This window comes from Stegodyphus dumicola, chromosome 2 (assembly GCF_044657685.1).
Source record: "Stegodyphus dumicola isolate Sdum_Otavi_A_Nest chromosome 2, ASM4465768v1".
NCBI classification, from domain to species: Eukaryota; Metazoa; Arthropoda; class Arachnida; order Araneae; family Eresidae; genus Stegodyphus; species Stegodyphus dumicola.
Window position 1 is genome coordinate 250,768,962 of NC_140769.1, and position 24,927 is coordinate 250,793,888.

The 24,927-nt window shown below is 38.1% G+C and overlaps 1 protein-coding gene across 1 annotated transcript in view; it reads right to left on the bottom strand.

The window, feature by feature from the left end:
• The window catches only part of LOC118198853 (histone-lysine N-methyltransferase SMYD3-like), an 89,606-nt gene that overhangs the window by 51,828 nt on the left and 12,851 nt on the right, over positions 1-24,927 (bottom strand). Inside the window, exon 3 of the mRNA XM_085812012.1 lies at positions 5,491-5,601. Within this exon, the coding sequence (XP_085668138.1) occupies positions 5,491-5,601 (111 nt within the window). The remainder of the gene's footprint in view (positions 1-5,490; positions 5,602-24,927) is intronic.

The window sequence follows — 24,927 nt, forward strand, 5'->3', positions numbered from 1 at the left end:
TAATCTGTTATGTACCTCTTGATATTGTGTTGTAGATTTACCATTTAATTATTACTAGTGCACCAAGAGACTCACACTACTTTGCCTATTATTTATATGAATATTTTTTCTGCATCAGGCTATAGCCAGCTCATTCCTCCTTTCTCAGCCTTCCCAGATAGCATTTCAGGTGTATTGAAACTTGACGCGCACTTTAGTCTTTTTAGAAATTTTCTCTTATATCTACTCTTATAACTTTAAAAAATGTTAAGAAACATGATTTAATTAAATCATATATATATATATATATATATATCAACATTTCTAATATATATATATATATATATATATATATATCAACATTTCTAATATATATATATATATATATATATATATATATCAACATTTCTAAATAACTCATGACAGTATTGGAAATAACATATTGATTTAATTAAATCATATATATATATATATCAACATCTCTAAATAACTCATGACAGTATTGGAAATAACATACCTGTTCTACTAGGGGTAGTATCCTTGACCGAGGCACCCTGGTCCTACACCATTTCCCTAAGGCGTCAGTACGATTGCAGAGGCGGCAATACTAGAAAAACTCAATGCCTTCATCGATATCAATCCAATCATGATTACAAAACAGTTTGGCTTTTTTACCAACTGTACAAGGTGGTCGAACTGATTTCTGAAGTGCTAGAGAAAAGGAAATTCGCTTATGGACTTTTCCTTGATACTTTCATAGGTTACGACAGGATGGCTTTATTCACAAGTTACTCAGCCTGGGATTCCCAGACGACATTATGAAAATCATTAAGTCCTGCATAACAAGTAGAAACTTCGTTCGTATTTCAAACGCATATGCCCCCCGGGAAGCTATTCTAACCGGCACACCATATCGCTCCTCACCTTATTATTCACCTACATTATTAACACTTACACGTGAATGACATCCCACAAACATCCAACACGGCGACACTGAAACACCCAACACTTTACAATGTTGATACTGCGAGATTCTCACAAAATGGTTTCTTCGGTTAACATTACAAGCATTACAAAATCACATCCATGCATTAAAGAGCTTACACGTGAGCTGGAGAATTGAAAATAATGTGGATATAGCCACATCAATTATTTTCACCAAGGAACAGAAATCACTACCGATCGTAGCTTGTACGAAATCGCGTTACTCTGGGCCAGGCGAGTCAGTTATCTCGAGATGATCCTTGAACGCAATCTTTCATGGTATCCACACATCTATTCTAAGCGACCTCTTGTATCCCACGCTTTGTTAATGGGCATACTCCTGCCGCACCAATCGCTAACGGTTGCAAACGGCTCAGAATTCTATTCTGAGACAAATATCTGGCTACCCATGCCACATCATAAATAATAAAATTAACTGGCAAATCAGAATGCTTTGAGAACGAAAAACTAACTCAGTTTGAGTTAGGATTTCATCCTGAACATTACACACTTGCTTTCCACGCTTTGGCCTAGCCTAGAATGCAGTTTGTCTGCTGCTGCTGCTGTTTTCTTCCTACAAAGTTATAAAAAATGTAACCCTTTTGGAACAGGCATATTTAATATCGGACTTATGTGTAGCCGTAACAATTTGCTAAAAATAAAACTGAAGATTTAATCTGCCTTCGCTTCCAATTTCCTGGTCATTGCTTCTGAGTTTGAATATATTACACACACACACACACACACACACACACACATATATATATATATACACTCATTGCCATAAAAATTTGCGCACCAAGAGAGAGTTGTCAAAATGAAAGAAAATTTTACGTATGTAAGTACTACTTTGATATAAGCAAGTAATTAGAAAATAAAAGCAGAAAAAAGTACACATGAACGTAAGTTTTAGTAATTCTGTTGGACCACTTCTAGCGCGAATGTACGATGTGATACAAGCGGGCATTGAGGCAGACAAGTTCCGTATGGTGTCCTGAGACATCTCGTTCCACAGTAGCTGTAAACGCGCCTCTAGTTCGGCCAATATAGCGGGCTGTCCAACTTGCCGTCTCATTGATCCCAGATATGCTCAATTGGTAACAAATCTGGGGATAGAGCAGGCCAGATAAGGGTGTTAATGTGGTGGAGGCAGTCTTGTAAGATCCGTATTGTGTGTGCTGAGCATTGTCTTGTTGAAAACAGGCTCCTGGGAGCCCTGCCATGAATGGCAACACATGTGGCTGAAGGATGTCATGGATGTACCGCTAGCCAGTCATTGTGCCATGGATCAATATTAGGGATGACCGTGTATCGTAAGCAATGGCACCCCATACCATCACACCAACTGTGTGAACGGTGTGTCGCTGTAAAGCGAGGGCACGCGTTTATCACGGGGCCTCCACACACGAATTGTCATCACTGGTCAAATTGAATCTAGATTCGTCGCTGAAGACAACCTGGTTCCATTCCGTTAAAGAACAATCCTGTCGCACACGATTCTACTCCAAACGGAGGCGTCGGTGGGTGGGTGTCACTCGCAGCACACGTAATGGGCGCCGTGATACCAGATGCCCTTCAACCAGGCGCCATGCGATGGTTCGTTAAGACACAAGGGCCCGTAATGAAGCTGCTGCCTGTGTCTGGATAGCGCCCAATGAGACAGTTGGCTCTACGCGTGCGCGTCGTATGATCTGATGGTCTTCTCGACGACTGGTCTGTCGAGAGCGTCCTGAGCCGGGTCGCCATGTAAATGACGTCTCTTCTGTCCACTGGTTCCAACACCTCCTCACAATAAAATCAGAACGCCCTACCTGACCTACCGAGCTGACCATCCAGCTTCCATCATTTAGATGATTATTTCGCTCTCGAACTCTGACAGCTGCTGATATTGGCCTCGATGGCGGCGTAACGCCACGTCTACATCAGCGTTTCCTTAGCAAAAGATTAAGTACACTCAAACTGCGATACTGCGATATACTGTATTGTACTGGGTTTCTACTGCCGGAGCAATAAGTACTTCCCAGTCAAGCAAAGAGTTCCACGCGGAGCCTGGTATTAGAAAATTCCTGATTGAGTTTCCTATGAGGGGAGAAATAAAAGGGAGAAAAGGGAATACGGCGCAATTTTCGCCTGGGCTCGGGAGCTGACGCGAGCTACTTGCAGCACTGGTCCAAACAAGAACAAGTTCAAAGTAATTACTCCTAAAGGTCCTTAAGATGCTCGTAGTCTGCTGGCACTTCACTATGATTGGTCAAAATCTAGATTGGAATCCTTCTCAGAAGAGATGATGCGGAAAGATGCACACGGAGCGTCAGCACGGAGTACTGACGAGTAACACTTAATTATTGGCTTGCCTAATTAAGTGTGTAGCATAAGGTCGGATGAGGAAATCGTCCGGGATGATTTCATAGCTCAGAATATACTCAAAGTTAGCTGTACTGTTGGTCTTTGCTTTCCTGAAAAAGTTTCCATTTATCTTGGATAAGTAGTCTTTGATATATTCAATATGAAGGTCGCGATGCAAATCTTCATTTCTAATATAGTATGGGGCATTCGTGATGGTTCTCAGGATCTTATTTTGCAGAACTTGCAGCCGGTGAGTTTAACTTGCCTAACACTTGCCCAATTTCGGGAGGTATATGTGATAACAGGCCTGACAATTGCAGTGTAAAGCCTTCTTTAGCGTGCAAGGTTTAATCCAGAGTCCTTAGAAAGTAGTGGGTAAAGTCTTTTCACAATGCCATACGCTTTTCCACACACACACTGTTTATGTGTGCATTCCAGGTAAACTTTTACTATTTACTCGATTTAAAATAACTCCTCGTTATTTTGTCGTACTTACAGTAGGGACTGTTTTCTCGAAGAGCGTAACATTACAGGTGAGGGGGTCTCTGGTCTGGAATTTTCTGATAACTAAAACTTTTGACTTCTCCGGGTTGATCTGAATTTTTCATCGTTTACACCATGCTTCAATATCACGAATAATTTGCTGAGTCTTGTCTAAAAGGCGGGGTTTGGTCTGGACTTAGCGATTCATCCGCGTAGCATGCTAACATAATATTAGGGTCTTGTCTAAATTTTGGGAAGTCATTTACGTACAAAATATAAAATATTGATCCAAGGATATACTTCCTTGTGGGACACCAGCGTAAATTTGATGTGGGTTTGAACTGAAATCTCATTGTCGCACTGGAAAAGTTCGGGAGTTCAAAAATGAGCTGAGGTTGAGAATAATTTCTCGAGGAAAATTTAAATTGATGAGTTTAAAAATAAGTCCTCTATGCCAGACGCGGTCAAATGCTTTTGCCATGTCTAGCATGAGAATACCTGCACTATTTTTGTTATGTAAAGCCGCTCCAATATATTCAGTGATTCTGACTAACTGATGAGAAGTGAATAATAGTCCTCTTCGAAAGCCATGTTGTTCATCCGCCAGATTATCGAGGAAAGGTTTAATTCAATTGTAAACGATTCTTTCAAGAATCTTTCTCAGTGTCGACAGCAGGCTAATTGGTCTGTAACTGGCCGGTTCATCGGGATGCTTGCCTGGTTTTTATATCAGAAAAATGCTTGCATGCTTCCACGGGGTTGGAAAATATGAATGCGTCAAACAAGCATTGTAGATGCTAGTCAGCTTGGTGATTAGACAGTGGGACAGGTTCTTCATCATTCTGTTCGTTATTTTATCACTTCCAGGCGCCTTTTTTGAGTTGGTGTGCTTAATGATATCTTTTATTTCTAAAGGAGTAGTGAGCTTAATCGTGTTGTTCGGTGTGCTAAGATCAAGCCATTCTTGAACAAAGTTGTCAATATCTGAGTCATTATTATTCGGCAGTACATTCGGAGTGAACTGCTCGCTCAGATGCTTTGCGAAAGTGTCCGCGTTTTCCTAGTACACTCAAACAGGCTCTGCTTACATGTTTCATACTCCAAGAAGAACGAAGTTCAACGCCCTCTAGTGACATTACACAATGCTGCATTTTTAATCACTTGCATAACTACCCGATATGTACCTGCATGCCAAGTTTCGTAACGATCCCACAATTACTCCTTGGTGCGCAAATTTTTATGGCAACGAGTCTATGAAAGTTATATATAACAGACAAAAAATAAATAAATAAAACTTTTGTTTAAAATTTAAAAAAAAAATTTGATACCATGTATATTCTTCCTGAGTGAAAAAACTGATTAGCCGTAAGACATATATACAAGCGTTACTGTTTTACAGATATACAGACATTAATGCTTAACAGATATATAGAGGTTAATTCCTTATTGTTACAATGTTCCGTACACCGGTTTATAATTTGTCACAAATATGGAAAAGTTTAAGAACCAGAAGCACCGTAATAAGAGTATTTAACTTACTTTTTAATGCATAAAACATTACACTTAACTGATATAAAATGGAATATCATACATGCTTTTGCTTCTTAATGCTGTATTTCTCAATTCATAAATCAGTTTTTTAACATATCAAATGTTTAACATCTTAAATCTCATTTTAAACAAGTCAATATTACTCACTTTAACTTTCATAATTACTTTCCCCAAGAACTGAATAAACACACCAGATTCATCATCTGGTAATTTCTTCAGAAATTTGCATTCAAATCTGTGATCATTCCAATCTTCTTTCTAAAAATAGATAATTAAGTGTCAATATCAAAAAAGCACTGCTTTTCCTGGAAGATCAACTAACGCTGACTTATGGAAGGATTATGTTAATTTTATTTTAAGTTCCTTTCCTGTCAAATTCTTAACTTCAACTTACTACTTCCGGCCAAAACGTAGTTTAGAAATCTTTCTGAATATTTAATGAGGAGGAGCGGTATTTAAACCACGAAGTTACTTACTGAGTTAGAGAGAATCAGAGTTTCTGATTTACGCGCGTCTGCCTTTTTGGCCACTCTCTCTCTCAAAGCTGTTATTACGCTCGGCCGTACTCAGGCCCTTGCTAAGCTTCGTAGTCAAACAAGTTAAGGGGCCAACTCGATTTGAACCTTGATAGCTTCGGCTATACTTCTTTAGTTAATCTTAGTTTTAGTTTAATTCTTAGTCTTTTAAGTTCAAGCCCAAGTGCGGGCTTTGCTTGTACACTCCCAGGCGGAGTTTTGTTAAATCTTATTGGAATAATAAAGGGTTAGTTACCCTTCTATCTTGTTGTTTCTTGTTACCGAAATCAAGCGATAATTCGCTTATCAGTTCTTAGATTCTTCACTTCCAACATTAACTTAGAATTCCAAGAACGCTACAACTTTATTAAATTATTCTTTTAGGAAAAATGAAAATCAGTACTTTTCTTCGAAATGAAAAGAATTTAAAAAGAATTTTCGCTATTAAGCAGAAAGGTTTGGCTTTTATATAATGACTGTCGAAAAGTAGAAGCAGCATACGAGCTCATGGTAATTTTAATAAGCTGTTTCATTTATCTGAATTGCACAGGAGGAAAAAATAATGTATTGGACCTTAAGACGTATACTGTAAGGATCTTAAGTTTTACTAACGTTTATTTTATTTTAAATCTTTACTATCACTTCTTATTTTCTACTTCCGGCCACAATTATAGCGTGAAGGCTTTTATGCAAAGTTTGTCTGGCGAACGCCAAGTATTTAAGTGTGGCCTTTTTGCCAAGCGAGGGAGAGGAAGCAGTAAGTCAACGCAGGCCGCTTACCTTAGAAGTTACGCAGTTGCTGTTCGCCTTCCAGGCCAGAGGTTTTAATCCTCTTGATAAATTAAACGTATTGTAGTGTTCACAGTCTCTGTGCTACATACGCTTCCTGTTATTATAAGGCCAATCTTCCACGTGTATTATTCTAAAGTTAAATTAGAGTTTAGTTTTATTTTTTTACTTTTTTACGTTAGACCCCGAGTGGAGGGTCAGTGTATTCCGAAGTACGGAAGTTATTGTATATAGAGAAAAATAAAGGGTTTTGTATACCCTTCGTCTGTATCCTGTCTACTTACCACAATTAGTGAACATAGCTTTAGTAAGTTCTCTGTTCCGAGTCAGGTCCTTGTATGTTCCCGAAGAAGGTTAGAAGGAACATTGAACCTGAAAGTGGCGCCCAACGAAGAAGAATAACCATGGTCGAGTTTCAAGAAGAACCTGTGCTGCCTGCAGAAACGGCTCAGAATCCAGAAATGCCAGCTGCCGCCCTGGAAGGATTCGGTTACATCGTCCAGACCATGCGCGCTTCGATGAAACCAGAAGCAACGTTTAATGGAAACTCACCGGTAACCAGTTTTTTGGAAAAATTGGATGACCACTTCATGCTCTACCCCGTGCACGAGTTTCAAAAAGTTACCTTAGCTACCAGCGCTTTGAGGGGCCAAGCGCTTAACTGGTTCAAATGTATCGGCAGAAGTCTCTTGGGTCAAGCAGGAAGTCCCACCTATACTTACGAAAATTTCAAGACTGCCCTTCCCTGTTGTAAGGGATCGTGCGAAATTAGAAACGGAACTTTTTAGTATATATCAACAAAGAATCGAAAACCTCTCGAGCTTTATTTTAAGAAAAATTCACGTTTTCAAACTCTTGTATGGAAACCGTCCGGATCCTGAAATAATTCAAGTGATTTTGCCGAGGTTACTACCCCAAGTGCAAGACTTTATTGAATTAAGAAATCCGACTACACTGGAAAAGTTATTTGAGCTAGCAATCCAGTTTGAAAGTAGAAGAACGGCGGACGTCGAAAGAAGACGCCAATATCAACAGCGAAACCAATTTGGTACGCCAAGACTACAGCAAACTCAAGCATACGGCTACAGAGAAAAAGCGAATCAGTGGGCAAGGAAACCCGAGCATTCAAAAACAGCCGGCGAACGTCGACAGTTCAATAGCAACCCAGGAAAAAAGTCTCAAGGCCAGGGGAAAAAGAAGGAAAGCACGGAAAGGAAAAATAATTTAAACTAAAACGGATTTCTGCTGACGAGAGGGTGCGGAAATCCGAAGGCCACGAAAACCCCTCTTCCTACAAGTTAAATACAGTAATGGTGAAAAATTTGACTCTTCCGAAGATTGAAGTCTTGGTGAATAATATCCCGGCCACCGCACTCCTGGATACCGGCGCGCAGTGTTCCTATGTGGCAGAAGTCTTTTTTAGAAAGTATTTTCGCAAATACCGCATATATAATGCGGATAATACGACAGTATTAGCGGCGCAAGGGGAAAAATGTAAGTGCGTAGGTAAAGTACCTTTGTATATCCGTATCAAGGACGAACAAGTAAAGGTGATGTTTTTTATAGTAAAGAATCTGCAAGCAAATTTGATCTTAGGAATAGACTTTCTTTCAGGCGCACAAGCTACACTGGATTTTAATGAAGCGTCCCTTAAGCTGACAATGAAACCAGTGCGTGTAGAAAAGGTTGAACCGCCAAGGTTAAATCTTGACCACCTGCCTAATGACGAGCAAGATAGAATCCGACAAGTGGTAAGTGAATTTGCTTCGTTATTTAGTGATATTCCAGGATTTACTCAGGTTACTAACCATAGTATTGACACCGGAGATGCATTGCCAGTTCGTCAAAAACCATACCGGTATGATAAGAATAAGGAAAAAATTATAGAATGGCATATTACCGATATGCTACGTAAAAAGATCATAACGCCCATCTCAAGTAGTTATGCTAGCCCGGTGGTTTTATGTAAGAAAAATAATGATTATCCTTTGGAGCATCCAAAAAGGTGGAGATTCGCTATTGATTACCGTAAATTAAATTCCATAACGAAATATCCGGTATATCCGTTGCCGATCATAGAAGAAATTTTAAGGAACATAAAATCAACCAAATTTATGACGACTTTAGACTTAACGACTGGTTATTTTCAAATAGGGGTGAGGCCTGAGGACGTGCCTAAGACTGCTTTTATAACCAAGTCTGGCACTTACGCATTTTTGCGTATGCCGTTTGGCCTTTCAGGCGCCCCGGCAACATTTCAGCGATGCATGGACATTGTGTTAAGACGTGTTCTTGGAAAGTCCACATTTATCTATTTAGACGATATCATTATTACTAGTGATAATCTCGACCAACATATACAGGATTTAAGACAGGTGTTTTCTTTATTAAATGAGGCCGGTCTAAAAGTTAATGTCGAAAAGTGCAAATTTGCAGCCCCTGAATTAAAATATTTAGGTTACAAAATATCGCAAAAAGGGATCGAGACAGATGAATCAAAAATAATCGCTGTACAAAAGTATCCGACTCCAAACACGGCAAAGAAGCTCTCTTCTTTTCTAGGACTTTGTTCATATTATAGGTCCTTTATAAAAGATTTTGCGGCTATCGCTGAGCCATTGTTAAAATTAAAAAGGAAAAAGGCAAGATTCCCGTGGACGGCCGAAGCCAATAGTGCTTTCGAAAAATTAAACAAGCATTAACGCAAGCCCCTGTGTTGAAATTTCCTGAAAAGGATGAAAATTTAGAAATTTCAGCGGATGCTTCAGATTATGCGGTAGGAGCGGTACTTTCGCAAAATCAGCAGCCCATGGCATTTTTTAGCCGAACTTTAAATCAAACACAAAGAAACTATTCCGCGACCGAGAGAGAGGCACTTGCAGTTCTGTTAGGAGTGCAAAAGTTCCGAGTCTATTTTGGAAAGGCGCCGATAACAGTATACTCTGATCATGCGGCGGTAACTAGATTGTACTCAGGGAAAAATTTATCCCCAAGGTTAATAAGATGGGCACTCAAGCGGCAAGAATATAATCTGGTAATCAAGCATACCCCCGGAAAGGAAAATGTAGCAGATGCCCTATCACGAATTAAATTAGACGAACAGGGTAATACCGTAAAAGTTGCAATGCTTACAGCGTGTACAATAAATTCCCGAGAAACTGTAATAACAGAACTGGGTAAGGATCCTGAGTTTGGAAGTATTTATGAGTATTTGAAGGATCCTGAAAATTTTAGCCACCAAGATATTGTGGCGATAAGAAATAGGGCGGCGCATTACGAACTAATAGATGGTCTATTATTTTACACAAAAACTACGAATTCCAACAACGAATTTCGACCTGTTATCCCAGCTAGTCTTAGATTAAATATCCTGCATGAGCTCCATGACAGCCCTTTAGCTTCTCATGCTGGTATTCGAAAAACTATCCAACGCGTACGCGAGGCAGTCTACTTTCCTGAACTGCAAAAGTTAACAAGGGCGTATGTCCAGTCCTGCCCAACATGTCAAGCCGTTAATTATATTAATTTCCGCCCGGGCGGGTTTTTAAATAGTATTAAATCCGAATTTCCAAATGAAATAATTGGCATCGATTTATTGGGCCCTTTCCCAAAAAGTCAGTTAAATAAAAGTCGCTATCTCCTTGTTATGGTTGATCATTTTAGTAAGTGGACCGAAATTGTTCCCTTAAAACGAGCCTCCGCGAAATTAGTTACTGATTCTATTTTAAATAAATATATTTTAAAATACGGGGCGCCCCTAAAAGTTATATCGGATAATGGTCCTCAATTTGTAAGTAATATATTTGAAGACATGTGCCAAAAACTGGGCATACGTCATTTAAAAATGGTCCCGTATCGGCAGCAATCAAATATAGCGGAACGGGTCAATAGAAATATAGTGAAAATTATCCGTAGTTATGTTAAAAATTTTCATAAAAGCTGGGATAACTATGTCAATGAATTTGCTTTCGCCCTTAGGACCGCAAAACATGATACAACGGGCAAAACTCCTGCTGAGTTATTTCTAGGCAGAAAGATTATAACACCGTTAGATAAACTATTTTATGTGCAACAAAGAGCCCCAGAATTTAAAATGGGTGATATAGAAAAACTAATAAAAGAAGCAAAAAAGAATACGGAAGTAGCACAAAGAAAACAGAAATTATATTATGATTTGAAACGACGGGGAGTAACTTATAAAGTAGGGGATGAAGTTTTAAAAATTAAGCATTCACTTTCTTCAGCACCAGAAGATAAAACTGCCAAATTTTTTCCACGATTTGAAGGACCATATGTTATAGAAAAAATAACTCACGCTGATGTAGTTTTAAAAGCCAGAAATGGTGAAACCTGTTCCGCAAACATTGATCAAATCAAGCCCTACTTCGATCGTAATAAAATGCAAATCTTTTCAGATCTTTTGCAGGATCCGGCACGGGAGACACCGCAGGTACAAGTTCCAGAGGTGAAAAAACGAAAAGTATAAGGGCAAGCCAATGAGAGACAGAAGCAAGTGAAAAGAAAATTGCCCCGCGGAAAAATGGAAGGTAACAAGAAAAAGAAGCCGTTCCACCGTCCAGAAAACAGAGTTCACGAACACCCCCAGAATGAAGAAGGGAGAAGGACGACGTATGTGAAGAAGACCAGGAGAAATGACGGCAACTATAACCCGGCTTTAAAACGGAAGATCTGCTCATCCGACAGAACTCTCCGCAGCAAAAGTCGACGAACTGCGGAAGGGCCATCAGCGGCGGAGGAAAAAGTACAAGAAAAGTTTGAACGGCCAACAACGAGGTCCAAGCAGGATCACGACAGAAGTTTCCCGGTTCCGCCAAGATCAGCTGCCATCAAACGGCAAAGACCACAAGCAGAGGAGAAAAGGAAAGTATTCAAGGGTGGCCGTACTGGTGAAAAAAGGAAGCTTCCAGAGGAAAGCACTGAAGGGCGAGCCCGTACAAGAAGGAGGATAAACCAAGCTACTATCTGCAGTACCTTTAAAGACTGGGCCCAGAAAAGGATGTCCGAATATTACAAAGATAAGTAAAATTTTATGTTAGTTTGCAAACTTCAGTTAATCTTTCATTCTTACTGCAAGTGGCAGATTTCAAGAAGTTTTACCTCATGCGAGATCTACCTTTATCGCCAAAAGGCGAGAAATGAGTTGTGACCGATTTTCGTATTATGTTTTTAAATTACTCGTGCGTAAAACTAAAGTTGATGTATAATAGCGTTGTGTAAAGACTTAAATATTGTAAAAAGTTATTGTATAAATTTTATTTAAAACATTCTAGCAAGAAAGAAGTTTTAGTCTGAAAGACTTTTTGAAATGTAGTATTATTTCAATGTAGAAAGAATTGGCACTTGCTTTGAAAAGAATAGAAGTTAACAATGTACTACTAATGTATGTTTTCAAATGTGTAAAATTAACGGCATGTTGATATGTTCTTATATACATGTGAACTGTTATTTTAAATGTTAAGAAATACCGTGATATGGTAAAAGTGAAAGTAATGTTAAAAATTTGTTATTCGTGTGACTGTAAAGATTAAATCATGGCGAATATATGGTAAAGGTTGAATGATGTAGTTAGGCTCTCTGACGCTACACTTTAGAGTTAGCCACTTTTAGAATAGTACCTCAGGGTTTAGAGTTGAAAGTAGGGTGTGTTAAGAGGTCTCGTTATGTTGAATTTTAACACGCTAGTGTTTTGATTGCAGGAGGAAGTGTGGCACACGCAGACAGAAACACATTCGTGTTTGGTGTTCTTTTACAACACATGTCAGAGAGCACGGGGAGAGATAATTAAAATAGTCATGAATGAAATAAGAATGTTAAGAGCAGTATAATTCTATATGTTACTTGCCATGTCATTGTGTAACACTTCATTAAACTAGTTTTCCTTCCAGATCTCTGGAAGGAACCAGAATTGAATAAAAGCTCCTGGTTAGATGCAGTACAGATGAAAAAAAGATTGTTGTATATCCTGGGAGCTGCTATTGTAACAAATTTCTTTCTTTTAAATTTCTAGTTTCTAGCTAAGTTATGTTTGTAAAAGGTTGGCCTCGCGTTAGATTCTAGAGCTAAAAGTTTTCAACAAGGTCGTTTTAGACCTCAGTTTCAAACTAATTAACTCTGGCGGGAAGTATGTAAGGATCTTAAGTTTTACTAACGTTTATTTTATTTTAAATCTTTACTATCACTTCTTATTTTCTACTTCCGGCCACAATTATAGCGTGAAGGTTTTTATGCAAAGTTTGTCTGGCGAACGCCAAGTATTTAAGTGTGGCCTTTTTGCCAAGCGAGGGAGAGGAAGCAGTAAGTCAACGCAGGCCGCTTACCTTAGAAGTTACGCAGTTGCTGTTCGCCTTCCAGGCCAGAGGTTTTAATCCTCTTGATAAATTAAACGTATTGTAGTGTTCACAGTCTCTGTGCTACATACGCTTCCTGTTATTATAAGGCCAATCTTCCACGTGTATTATTCTAAAGTTAAATTAGAGTTTAGTTTTATTTTTATACTTTTTTACGTTAGACCCCGAGTGGAGGGTCAGTGTATTCCGAAGTACGGAAGTTATTGTATATAGAGAAAAATAAAGGGTTTTGTATACCCTTCGTTTGTATCCTGTCTACTTACCACAATTAGTGAACATAGCTTTAGTAAGCTCTCTGTTCCGAGTCAGGTCCTTGTATGTTCCCGAAGAAGGTTAGAAGGAACATTGAACCTGAAAGTGGCGCCCAACGAAGAAGAATAACCATGGTCGAGTTTCAAGAAGAACCTGTGCTGCCTGCAGAAACGGCTCAGAATCCAGAAATGCCAGCTGCCGCCCTGGAAGGATTCGGTTACATCGTCCAGACCATGCGCGCTTCGATGAAACCAGAAGCAACGTTTAATGGAAACTCACCGGTAACCAGTTTTTTGGAAAAATTGGATGACCACTTCATGCTCTACCCCGTGCACGAGTTTCAAAAAGTTACCTTAGCTACCAGCGCTTTGAGGGGCCAAGCGCTTAACTGGTTCAAATGTATCGGCAGAAGTCTCTTGGGTCAAGCAGGAAGAAGGTTTGAAGGAACATTGAACCTGATAATACTTAGTGGTTAATGTTTTTTTTCAATTTTGAAACTACACTGTCCATACATTATTTCTCTCCACAAAGAGCATATATTTATTACTTATACATACCATTAATTGTTATAATGTTATTTTATTCATATTTTAGGAGAACATTTGAAATCATTTGATGGTTCCTCTGCACTCAAATACTTTTCCTACGTAAATTAATACTAAATGTTTCTTCTATTTCTGCCATTTTGTCTCACAAAATATTTTACAAGAGCGCTCCAAAACTTCTAGAGATGGTTTTGTGAATTAAAAAAACTATAGAAGTAGGAGAATAGATTCTCATTTGGTGAAATAATCGGAGCTGTTAAACATTTTTCATAATGTTCAAATTATATTTTGGGAGTATAATTATGAGGTTATGCCTACACTAATAAATTATACAGTATAGGAATGCAGTCCGAAAACACATTCGAGGGTACTAGAAATACAAGACAGATAGAAAAAACAAAGAATATAAAGAACTTATTATAATATTTTCCTCTCTCCTTTCTGCATGCCTTCGTGGTGTAACAATAGCACACTCGGCGCGTATTTCAGAGGTACAGGTTCGACTCCCGGCGAGTGCATTGTATATTTTTCAGCTTCCTGACATCAAAAATATCCTAATGACTCTACAGTGGCGCCCGAAATGAAAAAAGGTAATGGATGATTATTCTTCAGCACCAGGATTTGATGATTGGGTTCTCTAATCCCCAATCGCCCTTTAAAAGGATCCCTCCTTTCTGCATGCCTTCGTGGTTTAACCTTTTGAGGACGGAGTTTTGGTATAGCTACCAAAGGACGGGGAATCTTGAACCGAATGCTTAACCCCTTTAAGAAATCACCTCCTATTTGCAACAAATATTGTGTGTAGTTTAATGGATTCTCAGAGGGGTGCATCTATGTCGCAAAAGGAAGAACTTTGAAAGAGACAAGTGATTAAAACCCTAGAAACGTCAAATTTGACATTTCACCCCACTTTTTAGCCTGGATAATGGGGGAAAAAGACATGGTTGCCACTAAAGTGGAGAACACCGTCTTTTCAAAGAGAGGACTCTATGGCCACTATAATGGCCATCCCGTCTTCAAAAGGTTAACAGTAGCACACTCGGCCCGCATTCGAGAGGTCCAGGTTCGAGTCCCGGCGACGATATAGCAGATTTTTCAGCTTCCTGACATCGAAAATAACCTTATAACTTTGCATGCTTATTAGTTATACAGTTTGCAGTAACGACAGTAAAAGAGAACAGGTGTAAAATGCTCAAAACTTCGTTTTACTTAATATACACTTCAGAGCGTCGATGTGTGATGAGATTTTCAGTACCTCAAATACAGATATATCGAATGATCACAGCCAACTACACTTTTCCAAACAACACATTCGAGATGGCTGTTATCGGACATACATGACTTTGGTTTACTGGTGTATGCTGGGCTTATGTTTAAAGCAAGAATTTTGCCTTCTTGCTTTAAACCTAAATTTGCTGCAAGAATTTCGAGTAAAGACACTATACAACAAAAGATACCAAACAAGCATTTAGGGGCTCAAAATAAAATCACTAACAAAAAGAAAATATATTTGGTCACCTTGTATTAAAAAAAAAAAAAAAAAAAAAAAACTAAGAAATATATAATTTTCACAAATAAAGGTAAATTCACAAAGATATAAAGATTTCTTTTAAAATTCCACTTGTTTTCGCACGTGACTCTGGTGACACGCAAAGGTTTCAACTAAATTTAACACAATTTACAGAATATGTTACAAATTCAGAAAAATTGAAATTTGAAATGAAAACAATGAATAGTTTATCCGTTATAAACATTTAAAGAAAATAATTTTTATATACACATGTTCAAAATATACTGTTTTTCTTTCAGAATTTGGTAGACAAGTATGTATGATAACTTGTACATTCTGGGTAAATATTACGCATATTGAGAGAGATACCATCGATATATTTAAGTTATATTGCAGATAATTAATTATCTGCGTGATAAGGGAGATTTTATACAATTTGTTTGTTTCTATCAAAGACATTCAACTCCTAAGCTTGGCTTCAAGTACAAGATTCAGCTCAAGCACGTTTTTGTCATTTATATAGCAGTAGACATGTATTTATGTTTACTTCCATCATTCACTGAAACTTCGATTCACGAACTTAATTCATTCCTCAAGGTTCATCAACCGAAATGTTCGCAAGTCGAAACAGTTTTCTTCACAGGAACTAATGTCAAATGGATGAATCAGTCTCTCCACACATTATTATTACACTGCTAGCCATTAAAACTGCAATACCAGGAAGGAATGATCCGACGAACGTCAAAATCACATGAGAGGATTCAGCGGATTTAGATGACGCAAGAGAGATAAATGACATTTAAAGCACTGCATAAAAGAAAAGTTGTGCAGTGTATTTCTCATTCGGAAAGCGCTTTGTGAGGTACAAGTTTGGTCAGAATATCGTGTCATGCCTCGAATAATAATAATAAAGGCTTAAAAGCAACTGTCGGAATTTGATAGAGGCAGGTATCGAGAGTCTGGATTATCATTCTGTGATATCGCCCGTCGCACTGGTCGACATCCAACTACTCTCATGCGAATATGGAATCAATGGATTGCTGAGGGTCATACTGAACGGCATGCAGGATCTCAACGCCCCCATGACTAACGCTCGAGAGGACAGACGCACTTTGAGATCAGTCCTGAAAAACCGTACAACCAATATCACGGACAATAGTTAGGAAATGCGCATGTTTGCAGTACGCCCAGTATCAGCTCATACGTTTCAGCTCATACATGGACGTTTGCAGTAGAAGGACTATCAACACGGCGACTATTTCTTCGGCTTCCCTTAGCATGGAGAGAGACGGCTATTCTGGTGCGCCGAACTACAAAGTTGGATACAGGAGTGGCACAATGTCGTCTTTTCAGACGAGTCCCGGCTCTGTGTGCAGTATTCTGATGGTCGTATACGTGTCTGGAGGCTCCGAGGAGACAGCACGTCGCCTCTTTTCATTAGATATCGGCCTAGGGGACATGCACCGAGTGTCATGCTTTGGGCAGCCATTGGGTAAACGACACGGACATCTCTAGTTCGGATCGACCGCAATTTGAATGCAGATCGAAACATTTCTGACATCTTACGTCCAGCGGTTGTGTGCTACATATTCGAGGCCTGCCAAACGCCCTCTTCGAACAAGATAAAGCAAGACCACGTGTTGTATTTCCTGTTCTGACCTTCCTGGATACACAGGCTATTCAATTTTTGCCCTGGCCTGCACGATCTCCAGATCTGCCACCCATTGAAAACATCTGGCCATTGGTTGCTCACAGACTGGCCCGCCACTCCTCTCCAGCTAATGCGTTTGATGAAGCGGGGCATAGATTTGAAGCAGCATGGAATGACTTGCCCGTTTCTGTCATCCAAGCCCAGTTCCACTCCATACCTAATGGGGTTAAGGCCATTTTGGCTGCCAAGGGTGGCAGCTGTTTCTACTAATTTCGCACCCATGTAAACTCCCAAACTGCTTACAAATTTAATCATTTTATCTTCATGCCATATTGTTTACGTACAATACATATATTTTTTGTATTTGCTTTCCTTCATGGCATTGCAATTTTAATGGCCAGTAGTGTATTATTTATGTGTCCTGCCCTAAGGCACTATATGGAAAGAAGGAATACATTCGTGGAGGACTTTTTAAGGGAAACTGGCTCATATTAACACGTTGCACATAGGGAAAACCACAAAAACGTCCATGCAGCCAACCCGTTAGCAGGATTAAGAACTCGGAATCAATGGTTCTACTGATCTACCAGTGTTCAGGGACTTTATCACTCGACCACTGCTGGGCCTTTACTGTACCATCAGATGATAAATTTTACAACAGTACTACATTGATAACCCAAAAGCACTGGATATCATTTGTAGAGTCATTAAAATTCGAAGTTAGGTCACTGAAGAATTCTGCAGCTGCCCTCGCCGGGACTCGAACCTTGAACCTCTCGAGTACACATCGGGTATGCTTCCAATTACACCACGAAGGCATGCGGAAAGGAGGGGGGAAAATTCTTTATACACTAAAAAAAAAAAGATAAACGCAATATTAACCAGATAAACTAGATGACACTTTAATTTTATATCCGTACAAAGAAGAGCAACTACATAAGTGGAAAATAATGAGAAAACTGCTACTGCTTGGATGAGGCGTTGTTTTTTATAAACACATCAGGTAACTAACTCTCTTTAGGAGGGCGAGTCATGGTGTGCGAATTGGAAAGTGAAGATTAATGCTCAAAAATCTCAATTATTGATCATTCGCAGAAGAAAAAGAAATAAGCAACTGAAGAAAAATCTTCTCCACTTTAATGAAAGAGTTCCTATAGTGCCAAATATCTCAGAGTCACTCTTAACCCCTTCGATCCGGGTAGCGAAAACGCGCGCTTATCGCTGGGGCCGGGGGCTTTTTTGCTACTAAGCCTAAATCCATGAAATTTCCGAAGTATCAACGCATTGTTTAATAATGCTCTATAGAGTATTTAAACGGTTTATGCTTTATAAATATTTTTATATATATACTTTAATTACCTTATTTCTTGTTTAAATGCATATTTTACACATTTTATTTTAATTACTCACCATTTTATGAATTTTAACATTATACATCTGAAAACTAAATATATTACTTAAAATTCTCTTTCCGTATGAAAAATTTGAAAACAGGGATCTACACACAGTCCTACGTTACATTCCTTGCACTCGTAATAACTCATTTGCCGTTTTGGAGGATTTTCCCGGGAATGTGAACAAACGAAGCATCGTCGTCTCATTTTCTTATCAGTCTCTTCTGAACAAAGTTTTGGAAAATGTCTTTCAGTTAATCTTTCAGAATCAATATCAGAATATCAGAATTTCAGAATCAATATCTGAAATATTTTGCATCATTTCTGCTATTTCATGCTCTGTTAAACATTTTCGACGCTTCGACATTGCAACGATAAAAACAAAGAATTCACGTCTAACAAGATCTAATTATTTTCTAAAAACTGAACTGCAAACCGAAATACCCAACGCTTTAGAGCAAATAAAACTTCTCTACTTACAGTAAACAACTACCACGTGCGAATAAAGTGCGATTTAAAGAGACGTCATAAATCACGTCATTCGGAAACATTTATTTCCCCGTTTGTTTATATAATCAAAAACACGTGTATGTGAGTCATGCTTCTCTCATTTCGAGTAGAAGGTCTAATTTACGTGTATCTGAAACCATATGGACATACAGTGCCATCTTGTGACAGAAATTATAATTTGAAACACGTTCCAAAGTACTGGCACAAATACGTGACAGTCGGTAGAGAATGGAACAATCCTCTGGCACGCCTGCGTGTCGGCCGGTAGGTAAGTGCGTTCGTTGCTGGCACGTATACGTGACAGTCGGCGCGAAGGGGTTAATGATCGTCTTACCGTCTAACCATATCAATAATATTCGAACCACTGCACTCAAAATTATCAAGTGCTTGCTTCCTATACTTGGTAAATACTCTAGACTGGATTTGGAGAAGAAGAGACTCGTCTATCTTTCCACAATTAGACCTATTTTGACTTATCAGCTTCTGTTTGGGCGGCAGCCAAAGACTCAGATGTAAAAAAAACTCCAAATCGTGCAAAATCAATTCCTGCGTATTACCACGAACGCACACAATTATGTCCGCAACAAGACCCTCCTCCATGAGGACCTCAAAATAGATACCATCGCGGAATATCTGCGAAAACTTAACGATAAATTCTTCAAAAATGCTCAGGAGTGGAACTTCATGAATAATTTCAACATGTTTCACTATAAAGTTCTCACCAACGATAGATTTCTTCGACCTTTCCCAGCATACATACTTAGTGGAAACGAAAATTTCCCCCACCTAATACCAAGTTAGTGGACATTTTGATCTCTACATAGTGATTTTACCCTTATTTTCTCCTTTTTACTTTACCCTAGAATATTGCGTTTCCTCAATACTCAAGAAGCATTTCTAAAAGTCAGCACCTGGGAGGGTGACCTCCCCACATGAGTAAAGAACTCGAGTTCTATGTTCAGCCTTGTTCTAGGACTTCCTGCATTTTTAGGACTGAAATTTCTAATGTTCCTTATATTTATCGTATTTGAAGAACATGGGAAAAATAGTGATTTTTCGCTATCGCAGCCTATTATTTTATTCTTTTCATCAGTTTTGGACAAGTATACGCTAAGTGAATCAGAATGCTTGATTCCGCTCACGTGATATGTGACTGCTTATTCTAAGTATGCTCTGGGATACACACCTTGAAGTTGTATATGGGTATTTTTTGTTAATATTTGTTCTGCATTTATTCTGTTATTTTGTTAACTCTTACTAAAATTAATTGCATATTTGCTTTACTGATACATCTTCGAATGTAATAATGAAAACATGATTCTGTTTACATCAGCCCCATTACGTTGTCATGCACTGCGAATTTCAACTTACAGGACTGCTATAGATTGTATTAAGAGATGAAATTTGGTTAATTCCATAAGATGTTACTTTGATGAGTAATAGAAAAATTTCCTTTTATGTAATATTTAATGTTTTCTTCAGATTTTCTAATCTGGAATCTCGCAACGTATCAACGACTGCTTCACATATCACATGACAAGGTAGTCGTGCCCTCTCAATATCTGGAATCCTGACTGACAGTCTCACCCATGCATTCTTCTACTTTCAGCGCTCTATAGCAACTAACTTAGACAGCCGGAAAAAAACTTGCAAATCAATCCTGCAAGTTAATCAGCGGCGCATCCAGCGGAAGTTGGAACTTTAGGAGGTACCTTCTTTTATCTCCTTCTTTGCCTCTAAGTGCCCCTCGACTCTGCTTGACACTAGAGATGGTCAAAACCGCTTCCCTTAAGGGAACAGATTGGAACCGTTCGCTAACTTACCGATTCACAGCCCACTAACCTTGATGACCTTGACTATACCTTGATGAATGCGTTTGGAAAAGCATGGATCAAGAGCGGTGTGCAAAGATGGGGGGGGGGAAGCAGAAATAAATGAAAAAGGAGTGGGATTGCTGGAATCAACTCAAACAAACCGCTCACTGCCTGGACTGATTTCTTTCAAGTGCATTTTTGAGATTTCCTAAAACATTTCTACATAGTACAGCAATAAAATTCTGGAATTAAAAAATAATGAAAATTAAACTCACTTTTGTTGAAGATTACATTATTAATTACTATAATTGATATTTTGATATAACATAAGAATGGAATATCCAGTCCGCACCTCAGTGTTGAGGTATCACCGGAGCCATATGCTAAGAATATTAGCTAATCAGCCAAAGCTAGGCTAAAGAAAATTTAATAAATTTAAAAATCAGTTATTTGTAATTTAAGTCCTAGCAAATTTTGAGGTCCGCTAACTAAAAGATGTATTGACCTCGCCAACATCTTTAGTTACAAAAATTTATATATACAGTGATCAATCATATTTTGACAACAGAATGATAGATAATACAAAAATAGTGTACAAGACCAATATTGAAAGATATCATGAGTTTTGTTACAATTCTGACAGAAAATGAAATACAAAAAATTAAGCATATAATAGAAAATCAGAATATTAGAAATACATTTTCAAGCCACAAATATTTTATGTTATACATAGATTGTGTTCTCATTAGAATACAAGAATTCCATAAATTTGGAAAGCAGTTGGCGACCTTTGTCTAATAGAATTAATTTGCATAGAAGGTCGAAAGTCAAAGTTTGAGGAAAAAGTTCATTTCTTTTTCTGTCCAAACTCGGACATTGAAGAATCATATGCAGTGCATCCGCTGTTACTTGTCCACATGTACAGCGACTGGGTGGAGTCTTTAGTTTGAATCTGTTGAAGTAGCTAGGGAATGCTCCGTGGTTTGAGAGCAGTTGATTAAGAAAGAAATCATTGAAGTGTCTTTTTTCGGAGATGACGGATACGGTTACATTTAAACATAGGGATCAACTACAATTATTCAATTACAGTACCAATTATAGTCATATAGGGAATTACAGTAACAGTTATATAGATACACAGACTGGACCAAAATGTAGCCAAATGGTGGCCAAATCTGGCGACGTTTGGCTGTTTCTCGTCAAATTTGGTGAAAAAAATTAGTTGTCAAATCCAACGCTAGCTTGGCGATTGGCGAGATTCCCATTTACCTCAATGCTAAATGGTCTTGCCGACATAACCTTATTTTGCCGGTGAGGCTTCCTTTCTTAAAACCTTTCATGTTGCATTATACATGAGATACTAGATGTAGATATAATTTATCAAAAATTATTTATATATATACAAAATTTGTACCATTCTGAACGTCGACTTCATTTTGAACACGTCGCATTTTTCTTTCCCGTTCTGTTGGTGCTAACCTGATAATGTATGCTACTCCGTGTTTTTTCAAATACATTTCAAAAATAAAAGTTCAACGCCAATTTATCTAGGTTGGCTTAGAAGCAGTTCTCAATGAAAATAAACAAATATTAGATTGGTCCACTACTTCTTTATGTAGCTACGTTTCCCCCAACGTTTAAATTATTAAGCGCACAAACATACACACAAGCACACATTATTTGTAATGGTTTAAGAATGCGGGAGAGATGACACAAAAATTGTAATCGCAGATGACGGTTTTAAGATAGTGCCTGGCTTAATTGTGCAGACGAAAGTGAAACTTACAAACGTTGAATACTTTGTAGATAACAATACACATAACGTTTTCTTCTTGAAGAATAATTTGTCAGGGCATATTTTCTCCTTTTCACATATCACAACGGACGCGACACAAGCACCCCTGAATTCTAAATACACTTATCACATTTTGAAACGTTGAAACACATAGCGAAGCAACAAGATACGAGCTATCCAAGCTCTGAGTAAAGAAAGCGAACTCGCATTTCAGCAGGGCTTATACAGATCGGAAACCTTACGTTTTGAACGGCGATTTCACACAACCTTAAGTGCAGATGCGCTTAGTTTTTTTTTTTTTTTTTTTTTTTTTTTTCCTAACACATTTTAGATTGCAGGTAGGGGATGTAACAAAATTACAGTATAATATGGATACAATCTGTACCCCATATTTTTGGACGTTTGGTATATCTTCAGATAATGGATGAGAGTCGTAAGCCGCTACGTGTTAATTGGAAGCAAGCAAGCGGGAAAGAAGGAAGTCTGCACTTAGCAGAAAGCCTGGGAAAGTGTCAAAATATTTTGGTTCTAAAAAAATTTTGGTTTCCATTGAAATCTTATTTGCTGATTGGCTAAAACGTACCTGCGTTGCAGCGTTATGTAATATCATAGGATACGAATTAATTTAAAATGACGCAATTTAGATATTATAAATGTCACTAATTTTACGACAGAAAGGAAAACAAATTAAAATGAAAAATAAAAAGGCTATTGCCAATTAAAATCTCTCTCTTTATATATATATCAGTGGCGTAGCGAGGGGGGGCAAGGGATTGTATGATGCCCTCCCTCGCTACGCCACTGATATATATACTATGGTGGTCTCCAAACAAGATTTTCATCATATCACTGTGTTTTTTCGGGGGAAGGGGCGCCGAAAAGGTATTTTGCCCCGGGCGCCAGTTATGCTCGCTACTCCTCATACATACTTAGCTGGGTTTCTAAAGCATAGGCAATTATCACAACGCACAAAAGAACGTATGGAGGATGAACATAAAAATGTGCAGTTAACTACTGTGCAACAAGAAAATAAAGAATTAAAAGGGGAATACAATATTAGAGAATCTTAAAAGATAAAATAACATATTACTTCCAGCAATTTCATTGCATAACCTCCAGACAAAACCATAACTAAGAAATATATTTGAAAAATAATGGTAAAACCAATAAATTATTTTATCATCAGAAAATTACATAAGAAAAAACGATCCAATTCAAAATCGACATACAGATAGATACATTTCATTTCAAACATCTGAAATGATTATTTTATTTAATAAAATAAAATATGATGTAATGTTACACGTTTTATTTTGCTTGATCCTTTCAAATATCACTCTGAATGTAAACACCAAAACATCATCGGAGTACTACGATATCCGTGAGAGCTCCTCCTTTTAATGTGTTGTGTTTAACATTCTTAGTAGTTTGAAGTGTAACTATTGATTGCACTCTTTGATACAGAGAAGAGCTGTGCTATTAATTTTGTGCAAGGTTCCTGAATTGTAATGTGTTTCTTTTGATAAAAATAAATGTTATCAACCTATTATCTATTATTCTGTGTGCATTCAATCTATTACGAATCCGTCCGCACTCACGCAACAATATATATTTTCAATTATCACTTAAATGTTATTTCTGTGGCTATAAGGCAGTACCAATTATGACAATAATACATTTCTCAGTCACGAACTAAATTACAAAGCAAAAATTCTTCGCTCTGAGCCTATTTGTCGCAGCAGTGTCCAATGACTTATTTTATCACTGTCAAAATATCATGGAATGAAATTTTAAGTTTCACAATCTTGCGTTCATGCCAGCAATCCTGAGCAATGCTTTTCATGAGCGATCGCTAACGGTGGTCCGTGAAAACGTTTTGATGATCCGCAAAAAAATTGGGACATTATTTATATTTTTATGAGGATTCAGTTTAAAAAGTGACTAGTGACAAAACCTATTATGGAATATGGATTATACTTTTTTCTAAAGTTTCAGCTACTACTTTTTGGGAAATTCCTTCTGAATTTAGCGACTTTTTAGCTATTTTTGCAGGTGTATCTAGCAACAATTGAAAGTGAGAGTTGGCATCCATGGATATGATGCTGTTATAAATAATAGCGCGAACTGGAAATCTCTTTCCTTTTGAATTACAAGCATTTACTATTGCACCCGTTAATAAAAGAGTTTTTCTCCGTGTCAATAGGCAACTTGATGGATTCTTATGAGAATCACCTGCAATAATTCAATCACTGGAAGTTTTCGCTTTGTCTAACTGTTGACCGATGGCGCCACTGCTGAGTAAGCAATGATTATTATGTTTGCAATAATTAAAAATTCGCAGCAGAACACTTAGTTTATTGATATTGCTTTGCGTTTGCCGGTTTGTTCTAGCTTTTCGTGAAATTCCTTTTCAGTCTATGGAAATGTGAAGCTTTCTGTAG